The following is an 11,283-nucleotide window of genomic DNA, read 5'->3' on the forward strand; positions in this document are numbered from 1 at the left end:
CTGACGTCGAAAGCTTCGTAACGGTAAATGTTAACAGTATGCTCGAATGCTTCATTGTTTCCTGCTAAACTTATTCATTCATTGGGAAGAAAAATAAAAAGAAACATAAAAGAAAAGAAAAGAAAAGGGAATTCCCGCTTCATGGCAAACATTGTTTAAGGATGACAATGGGGAGGGAAAATCTCGCTCTGTATCACAATGGATGACTAAGGTGGAGGTGGGTGGGACTGGGAGGTATAATACAAAGACTCGCGCTCCAAGGAGTAGAAAACATATATTTCTATTCTCTTCTTCACGGTATCGAGGTATCTGAAAAGCATTTAATTGATTTCCTCAGTCGACCGTGCATTCGATACTTGACAGTCTGGTATACATGATGGTATATAACACACTCATGCGTACCCACTCCTGCTCCTCCAACCTGTATTTCAGCTCTTATTTTCACACACAATTGTGATGGCTATATCTGATCATCCATCCCTTCCCTCAAGTCTTCGGTACGGATTTACGCTGGTGAGATGCGATGTCCATTTTGTTCCCATGGGAATGGCATTTCATGAAAAAAAACTGAAACCACCGTTACTTTCAACCTCCCTTAAAATCTAAATTAGAGATAGTTTTTCCCAATCCTGTTTTGATTGATTATTTCATGTACACTGTAATCAGTTTTGCAACTGTTGTATGTTACTTGATGTTGTATGTTTTGATGAGGTCTTTTGAAGGCATCATTATTTTGTCACAGTATTCTTCTCTTCTTTCCTTTTAAAGCTAAATGTGTATATTAAGCTTGTGATAGGAGCCCCGATAAAGAACGTGTAGATGACATGCATGTAGCCCTGTCGCTTGTTTCCCTTGTAACAGGCAGCAAAAATCCTCGCCAAACAGCTCGCTAACCTTAGGAAGCAGAAAGTCAGCTTGTATGGAGCCAGTGCCCAGATGTCCTCTGTCAACGCTCAGGCAAAGGTGCGGTATACACTCTTAAAAAAAAAAAATCCGGGTCAGAACTGAGCCGGGACCGGGTCCGTTGGGGTCACATCCCGTTCTGGGTAAAAAATGACTTGGAATTTGGCCATAAAGACACGGAATGGGGGGTCACCCTGACCCAATTCATGACTCTGAATGGGGTCATATCTGACCCCATTCCTTGTCATTTCTGACCCGGAACGGGATGTGACCCCAACGGACCCTTTCCGGGTCAGTTCTGACCCGGATGTTTTAAAGGGCTTTTTACACTTGTAAATTTTTGCTTAGCCCCGGACCGACGGTGGGGCTAGGGGGGGGGGGGGGGGGGGGCTTAGCCCCACCGTTGGTACGGGACTATCCTTAGCCCACTTTCTGTTTACACTCGTTTTTGCCAAAGTGGGCTAGCCCCACCGATAGTACGGTACTATCTGCCCCTGCAAAATAGCAGGGGTTAGCACCGCACCAAGCAAGTGAGTGTAAACAGAACGAAAAAATAATCCTGGGCTAAGCGACGGAGACGAAGTCCGACCCTCACTGACCAATCAGAAACGAGGTAATCAAGTGCTGCCGGTGCGTGCGTGTACGTGTACAGTACACAGCGTAATTATGAATATTCACGTGGTTTGGAAAGTCCGGGGCTAAGAAATACGAATGTAAAAAGGTCAGTTTTCTCCTTAGCCCCGGACAAGAGATAGTAAGGGACTAATTGGCGAGTGTAAAAAGCTGAAAAAATTGGTACGGGACTAACGATAGTCCTGCGTATGGGTCAAAGAAAGTCCGGGGTTAAGAAACACAAGTGTAAAAAGCCCTAACGAGTGTTTATAGTAATTTGAACATGTGATAGAATATGACCCCCATATTTCTCCAGCAAGATTAACCAGATTTCCACTTCTCTTTCATTATGTTCTGTTCATGTAAGAATGGTTATAGAGAACTTTCCTTTGAATTAAAGGAAATGTGTCTCAATTTTGTTGTTTCTGAAATTCAGTGCTGAATAAGTATTTGCCATATAGATTATGTCATGATTTAAAATAAAAGAAAATTTGATGAGATGATTGCACATACTTTTGTGTATTACGTTGACTAGGCATATGAGACCTCAACAGTTTTTCCCACATCCGCCTTGCTTGAATTTGAGGATTTATTCTGATGTACTTGTGTAGATTGTAAGATTGAAGATACAATTTAGTGTATGATAGAGGCAGGATGCAAAATGACTCAGACTAATGTACAATTCATACTACCAATATTAAATGAGGGAAGAGACACCTAATACTAATATATCAAAAATGAAAAAGAAAAGCTTGAAAAGATGCATAACATAGTGGATTGAGTTAATTATTCTGCACCTTATAGGTAAAAGAGTGCAAAGTGGAGTGAAACGACAAATTAGACAGTGCACTTTCCCCATAAATCTTAATTCAGCTATGATGTATTATAGGTATATATGAAGAGTTTGTTCGCAACAAACCGATAAGTCCATATTTGCCAAATGGAGATATTTACGATTAAAGGTCAAGAAAAATAAAGAGAAAAATGAGAAAATATTTGCTTCTTTTGACCATAACTTCAAAAATGTACCTTTATATGTAGGGACCAATATGTCATTCAAAAGGTATTATTTTGTACTTTGACCGAGACCGTACTTCAAAATCTTCAAAAATGGACTTATCGGTTTTTGCGAACAAACTCTTCATATGCTCTGTGAACTGACACCTTATACATTCAAGTGAAATAGTTGCTGTGAAAAATTGCGAATTTCCTAAATTTCACTCTGATTACAGTGTTCAGGAACCTCTGTTGTCAGACGATACACCGTAACCTCCATTAAGGTCAATGTGGAAGTACAATACTATTCTCTCTTTTCCATGCAGACCATGGTAGCAAACAAAGCCACAGCTGAGGCCATGGGTAGGACAGCAAAGGTAAGTTAAAAACAAGTGCAATATTTTTGTCACATCAATTCATGGATTTTTCAATAGACTACGATGCATCCAGATCCATAAAGAAGAAATCCACTCAAGAATTCTATCAATTCTATGAGAAAGAGAAAAGAATCCTTGCACAACAGTGCAAAAATGATCAAAATCGGATAAGAAATCAGGAAGTTATGACAATCTGATATTATAAAATTTTTCTGAAAACAATTCTTGACCAGTCATTATGAATATTCAAATCAGCAATATGATGATGTCATGCTCTTACAAATTTCTTATTCATTTCATATACAGAAACGACAAAAATGTCATATTCAGCTGGATAATCTAAAACTTGCCTTATAAAATACCACCCAAAATATGAAAAGGAGAGATGTTAACTTTAATTTATTTTGGTACGGGAATATGCTTTTAAAACTAACAATTTTCCGAATTCCATAAACAACATATCTGAAAAATTGTGAGGGCATGACATCATCATCTCCGTCATGGACAAGTCAAGAAATGTTTTACGCCCGAAAAAAGTGATATTTCAAAATGTCATACCTTTCTTATTTCTTATCCGATTTTAGTCATTCGGTAGGGATTTTTCCTCCTTCTTTTGGAGTTTATTTATTTTTGGGTAGATTTCCTAAGGGGGCATCTTTTTTTTTTTCACGTAGAAATTTTTACGAGGTCACACTCCTGTGATGCTGTGGTCACATGCTTCACAAACGGTCTACAGACCTTCGAGGGAATCGTGCATGTTGTTACATCAACAGCACCTATAGCGCAAGGTTGTAATACCCCCGGCCTGTAGAAAACAGCGTACAGATTCAGCAAGGAACATGTGTGGGCACTTTGCATGCCCTTGAAATTTTATATATCTGCTCGGGGACACTACTCGGGGGAATCTGAAATCTGTGCCTATTTGTGCGTGGTCAATGTGGAGCCAGCAAGGAACCTGTGCAAAGACCTTTATAGACCTATGAACCTGTGCAGATGTCCATAAAAACATATGAGCACGTCCCAGCACGGGTCCTCCAAGACGATCTGTGCATGCTCTCCAGGGCAACAAATCCCAAGAGTCTGTTTGAAAGTTTGCACAACTTTCAGTTGTAGGTTCTGTGGTGTAGACCTATACATAATATGGGTGGAACTACCTCTACATGCATTGAACACTATGCAGGTCTGCACAGATTTCACAATATTGGCTCTGCAAGGGGCCGATGATAAATTTGACCTATACTCATAAACGATTATTCTCTCCCAAAACACTACACAGAATACTAGTAAGAGTTATATTTTGGAATATTATTATAGTGATGAGGGCAAAAGGGCTATGACGTGATTCAGTTACTCTGTCATCATGCTTTTATGTTATGTGATTAAATGTGAGTGGGATGAAATTTCGATGTATTGTTGAATATCTCTGTGAATAGGATTGATTTTTCAATTGTTTTGAAAGTGTGTGTAATTAATGGGAAAATGAAGAAATATTTATCTCCTTTCTCTATGTATAGATATATTATTATTTTCCATTTTTGTCATAGTCATTACATATGAGCACATTTATAAAAGACTTTTTATGCCATAGTTATTTCTCCAATACCTCAATATTGCAGGCCATGAAAACAATGAATAAGCGGATGAAATCACAGAAAATGACGCAGAACATGAAGCAGTTTGAGATGGAGTCAGCCAAGATGATGATGAAGGAAGAGATGAGTGAGTATGGAGAAAGAAAAGGGATTGATGGGATGATTGCAAGCCAGGGAAACCTCGTTATAATGAGCTGCTTGGAAACATTGAAATTTCTCGTTATATTGGATGTCTTATGGTATCTGGGATAAAACAAAAACCACACACAATAGAATATTAAAGAAGTGGGACCTGCATAATTACCTTGTTATATCAGTATCTTGCTTTATATTCCACATACTAAGAATCTTGCAAAATGATTGGTCAAGAGCTCATCACATGATAAAACGTATAGTTTTGCCCATCACATCACCTGAGAAGAAAGTTCGTTACACTCTTTAGTGATAGTCATTCTTGTTTCGCTGATCTCTTCAGTCCATACAGTCCTAACGCGAGATGAGTAAGCGCGAAATAAAAATGCGTTGGACTGTGGACTGTCACTTGACTAGGCCAAGTGATAGTCCACAGTGCAACGTGAATATATATATATATATATATATATATATATATATATATAATTCTTATTATATTCCACATACTAAGAATCTTGCTATAGGATTGGCCAAGAGCTGATCACGTGATAAAGCGTAGTTTTGCCCATCACAACACCTGAGAAGAAAAGTTCGTTTCACTCTATGATGATAGTCATTTTGTTTGGCTGATCTCTAGTCCACACAATCCTAACGCGAAAAAGTTGAAAGTTGAAAGTTTATTTACTCACAACCCAAACTCTGGGTATCGGAGTCCAATGAAAAACATATCGCACATTATAACATCAATAAACAATAATTGCAAATAACTCTGAAAAGTGTACAAAACAACTATAACAAAAAATAAGAATGAAATGCGATTGATGAAAAGAAAATAATGTACAGAAATATATATATACACAATATATGGTGAAAAAAACAAAACAAAGAAAGGGTAATATGACAAGAGATAGGGAGAGGAGAGAGAGAGATGGGATATGGAGGTGAAGAGGGAGAGTGAGAAGGACACAAGACTGGTGAATTGACAAAAGATATACGAGTGACTTTTGGTTCAGGAAAAAAAAGAAAAAATAGAAACAGAAAAAAGAAAAACGCAAAGACATACAGAAATGAATTCATACGCTAAGTGAACAAGAATGAAGGAAATATGGAGACGGGAACGAGAAGAAGAAGAAGTAGAGAGATGGAAGAAAAAAGGAGGAGAGATATAACCTGCAAGATATAGCCTACAATTTTGAGTATGCGCGAAATAAAAGTGCGTTGCACTGTGGTCTATCATTTGACCTGGGTCAAGACAGTGTAGTGATAGACCACAGTGCAACGCACTTTTATTTCGGTGCCACGCGCGGGGCGCGGAGCAAATTCGTTGTTTTGTCATCTACGCGCATACGTCTAAAGTAAACTATGTACGTAGCCTAAGCCCTGGGGATAACAGCGAAAACGGTTTCAGATGTGGAATAAAATAGAAACATCTAGGACCCTAGATGAGGAATATAAAGCAAATAATCAACTTTTAGTTTAAGGCAATGAGACAAACTATCACGTCCTCGGCGATCTGAATGTGTACGCTATCTTTTCGAAGCGCACATAGCTACATCCAGATCGCCTCGGAAGTGATAGTTTGTCCCATCACCTTCACCAACGTTGATTATTTGCTTATTACAAGGAAATAAAAATGTAGGTTCCAAAATCATAATCTATTTTTCTTTCTATATTTCCTATTTATCTTTCTATACTTTACTGTTCGGTTATAACGACATTTCGATGTAACGAAAGAAAACCGCCAGTCTTAAACTTCGTTTAACGGGAGTCCACTGTATCACTAATTGGTGTATATGCCAGGAGTGTCACTGTGTTATAATTAAAAGACTTGGTTATTAGTAGTATTGTCATTATTCTTACTATCATCATCATCATCATCATTTTCTGTGACTACTGTCAGCACTTCGCAGAAAACACACAAACAATCGAACGTGGGAAAGTTTGAATTGCCATTTTCTGAGGCCCAATGATTGTCTCTCATTCAGTGAATGACACCCTGGATGACGTTCTTGGTGCATCTGACGAGGAGGAAGAGCAGGACGCCATTGTCAACCAGGTCCTGGATGAGATTGGGATCGAAGTCGCCGGAAAGGTATGTCTTGGGAAGATAACGAGAAACTGATTAGTGAGGTTCATCCTTTTTTTTTTCCCCTTGGCAATGTTCCCCTCCAGTGCTCCAGTCACGCACTGGAACGTCCCCGGCGGCTCCGGGAGACTCACGAGGAGGAACCGTTGTGTCCGCATATTGATCATAATTGGTTTCTTTGCATACGGAGAGGTTTTCTCCTTGATTGTGACCACATATTATTGCCTATGAAATTGATAAAAAATTTCACAAAAGTTAAAGTAAAGTAATTAAATTTTCCATTTGAAAATCACTCCTGACCAGATATTCGTCACGAATGAAAGTCCTCATGCGACAGGTGAACAATATTTTTCTCTTTATTGATTTTTTTTTACTTCATCATTAACAGTTCCAGATATTACTGAATGATTATCCACATTCATTTGAAATTTTGAATTTAGAAGGTGTAAATCAATGTGGATAATTGATGGTCTTTCAGAAATATCCTGAAATTCGGAGCATTGGTCAAGACGAAGACAAAAGTCGCTTTGAAATAAAACAAAGACAAGCTTGAAAAACCCCTTTTTTTAACTAGTGGAGCTGGAGGTCATTTATTTATGTTATGCAGAATAATCAATAGGTAGGCCTGCAGTATTGTATTCATTGGAATTTTATGAAATATGAGACATTTTATCACCTTACATCAAATTGAGCTCCTCAAATATCGCAGGAGAGTGATTTTAAGGACCTCAGTTGAGCTCCTCGAAAAAATAAGGAGTGTGATTAATGGAGCTCCACCAAATTCTACACGTTAAGGCCTGCCTCATTGCCTAGTCCTTCGTAGGTGACGTAAAGCCGTCGGTTCTGTGAATTGCATGATTATAAGCAGTTCTTGCATACTTCGCAGTCAAATCAGACAATGATCAATCCAACCTCTGGTTCTCTCTGTTTTTCAGCTCGCCGATACACCAACGTAGCCCTACAATGGATCCCTGGCCAGCAAATAGAGCGAATCAAAGGCAAAGGACATAGCTCTAGAAGACCATTATCCCTGATGCCTTTGGGGGTCCTGTGACAGAGATGTCTAGCTGTAGCTATGGTGTGCTGTCTCAACGATCACAGACTGTAATACTATGCGTGGCAAGAAAGACTGCAATACCTGCCAGGAAACAGGGATAGTGTGTATAACATGAAATGTCCCCCTCATGCACAATCAGGAAAAAGAGCTTTTGTCGGCTCATAATGGTGATCTGAAACTGGAACGATTATTTACCGTGATTCCTCAGCAAATTTTGTTCACCAGGGTAGTGATGTCTCAACCTCTTGAAAACTATAGTCCCAAGTATACTCGGGCGGATGTCAATGGGAAACATGTGCTATAGCAAATTCAGGTCGTCCTTAATGGGTTGAGACCTGCTTTGCATACTGGTATTCTGGTGGACAGGAGACCCTGCCCAGTTCTCCTTGAACCAGATTGATACAGTGTACTCCCATTATAACGAACACCGGTTATAACAAAACTCTTGCTACAATGAAGTGAGAATTCAGGTCTAGAAATTATTGCCTGTATATCTTTATATACTTCATTGCTGAGCTATAATAGTAATGAAAAAAATTGATATATCGAAAGAAAACTGCCGGACTTCGTTATGATAGGAGTTGCCTGTGCTGTTCGCGCTGAATTGTTTTTGCAATTTCGGCTTCCCATACGTAGGCTAGTGTTAGCGCTTCAAATGTAGCAGTGATTGTGTGTTAAGTGTATGCGCGCGCGCAATATATAGTAGTGTGATTTTCGGCCTTCCATAATGGGCTAGAAAGATGGCGCACGAACCGACGGTTTGCTCGTTCGTGAGTCTAGCCAAAATGCAGAAAATGTGTAAGATTATCTCACGATAGTCACAGAATTCCGGGTGGAAGTTCTTCCTCTGATGGTTCTGCGTAAGTTTACGATTATTACGTTGTTCACAATTCGTGATAAAAAAGAATTTAGATGCCTTTTGTGTGTCCGGATATCATGAACGGTCTAGCGTAAGAGACGCTGGTGTAGGTTATGTACGGTGCATATCGATATAGCGTAGGATTGATAGCTTCGCATTGTGCATTGTACGTTGCGTGTAGAGTTACTGTAGTTGTAGCGCCGTAGACTCGCATTGACTTTGTGTTATCACTTGGCCGTGAGCTGATATGATGTGTAGAGCAGTATTCAGAACTTGGTTTATATGGTGGTAATACATTCAGAATTAATTCACAACTCCTGTAAGACAGAATTTGATTTATACAGTTAAGCAACTCAGTTTGTTGAGTAATATTTCCAGGTGAAGATTCAAAAGTAGATATGAGGTTGGATTCGATATCAGTAATGATGAAGATTAGTGATAATTTTGCTGTGTGGACAGTTTCAGTCTAAATAATGCATTTAGACGTCAGGATGAATAAAAGACTGTCTTTTGTGCTTTTGTGTTTTGACATACGTGCTTTACGTATTACATTCATAAGTATGTGGTTTGATGTATGGTAGCGTACAGGCTGAAATATTGTTACATTTTTACGTGGTATGAAGTGTACGTTATTAAGGCATCTTCAGCAGCTCTGGCTTAAGGGAAAGTATAATTTACCTTGCTTAAATGTACGAAGGCAAGCGTAGTGCCACACATGTAGGCATATAATGTGTGATGTAAGTTATTTTGCATTTTCCATACAATCCTTTGCAACTTACTGTATTATTTCACAGCTTGGGACAGGATCGCAATCGGAATGCATCCAGAAGGGTTAAGCTTCTAGGCTTGGAAGATCACAAGTCTGTAAGTCTGGTATAGGGTCTTTACATGTATATTACAGCCTTTAAGCAATATTTTTCTTGTTGATATTGCAACAGAAAATGGATATTGCAACAGTGTACAAGGTGTATAATTAACATTGCTATAGTGTAACAGTGGATGGATAATGACATTCAAAAGCTGCCATTTCATAATGTGTAGAGAATACATGCATGGATACAAAATGTGTATGTATAATGACGCAGTACAAGACAGTGTACTATTGTTTGTTCAGAAGAAGCAAACCTTTTTTTTGTGTGTGTTAATGGAGCATTATATCCATATACATTCAATTTATTGTGATCCAAAGAAATGTATGTTTGATATATTCATACAGTGTATCATTCATTGTTTCATTTGCAGTTTTACCGTTCGTTCATCACATACATGCGCACATGCACTTGGGCTTGCGCATGCACAGCAAGAAGGATAATTCAATAAAGACAAGAGTGCAACGTTCGACTCGACTGTCTGCAATTTTATTCTTGTTGTACATTGTGTGTACGGCGGTTAGCTGACTGGATAGGATCTAGTGCTACTGGTACCTAGAAATCTGAGGCCAGCATATTGCCTGTATAAAACTGGACATTCATGCAACATTTTTCAATATAATCCTAGTGGTTAGAGCACATTATGTAGCTTGCAATTTGTATCTGCCCATCTGTAATCTGATGGAACGTAGATAAAAGGATTAATAAATAAATTTGTTGGTTCCACAGATTGAAAAAAAAGGATATTGGTAAGTTGTGCATGTATACGTTGCATGTACTGCAGTTTGTGTAAAAACTTCATCATATTGGACTACTCTAAATACGAATGAATCAGTAATAGGTGATAAATGTATTTGATTTGAAATAGTTGCAAGAAATATTTCAAAAAAATATCCTGAAATTTTCTTTATTCTTGCATTGCAGCTTTGCTGTCTTCGAATAAACAGAAATCAAAGCTATATATGATGAGTAATACCAAATTATTAGCTGATATGTTTTCGAGGGATATTTTCGGCCTGCAATACGTCATTTTCACGTATCATACATCTCTGATAGAGTGCCACGTTCATGCAATTGGCAAGAAGTATGATATGCCTATCATCAGTGTTGATGTTGCTCTTTGACTAATTCATTGAGGACTAGGGTTGAGCATACAGGGGAAGATGTTGAGGAACAACGATGTGGAAGTCCTGTTCTTGTCACGCCGCCTTTGGGATTATGGTGAGAGAAGGATAGAATGGGCTGACATCCAGAGTTTCTTTCTACCCATTACAGCTTTGTTTTAGTAGCGAGTTGAAGAGTTTTGCAACATGTCTTACCGTGTATTTAGTAGCATGTTATGGCTGGTCTGAAAACATGTTTTCCACAGTGAATGCTTTCCATTATGCCAGCACTACCGGTGTAACCCCCTTGCCCACACCTACTGGCCGTAGATTAGGATCATTCCCTTCATTGCTGATTTATTGTTGTTTACTTATTTGTTTATTTTTTTTCGGGGGGGGGGGTGGCTTCGGCTTTGACAACGTATAGCATATTCCAGGAAAAGTAAATGTATGCATTTATGTCGTGATATGACATATAATTATCGCATAGAAATATAAAGGTGTCTCAGCTTGTGAAGATGTGAATCAGGGATGTGAATGTGAATGATGAGATGTGAATCAGAGGCTAGGCATGGATATGAATGTGGGTTTAGAGTCAACTTCAAAACATGCCTCATTTACTTCGGTGGTAAGTGCTGGCATGTACAAAATTTGGGTACGTGTTTTGGCCACAATTCAGAAAAGTAGAAAACGCGGT

The 11,283-nt window shown here is 38.7% G+C and overlaps 1 protein-coding gene across 1 annotated transcript; it reads left to right on the plus strand.

The window, feature by feature from the left end:
* Positions 1-202: 202 nt before the first annotated feature.
* Positions 203-7,732, plus strand: LOC139737218 (charged multivesicular body protein 2b-like). Its single transcript, XM_071647894.1, is given in 6 exon segments — positions 203-217; positions 862-963; positions 2,838-2,888; positions 4,505-4,607; positions 6,598-6,704; positions 7,634-7,732. Coding segments are annotated over 6 exon segments (477 nt in total).
* The last annotated feature ends 3,551 nt before the right edge of the window (positions 7,733-11,283 follow it).

Source organism: Diadema antillarum, unplaced genomic scaffold (assembly GCF_040938485.1).
Source record: "Diadema antillarum isolate AM-2024a unplaced genomic scaffold, OU_Dant_1.0 seq00000686_RagTag, whole genome shotgun sequence".
Lineage (NCBI taxonomy): Eukaryota > Metazoa > Echinodermata > Echinoidea > Diadematoida > Diadematidae > Diadema > Diadema antillarum.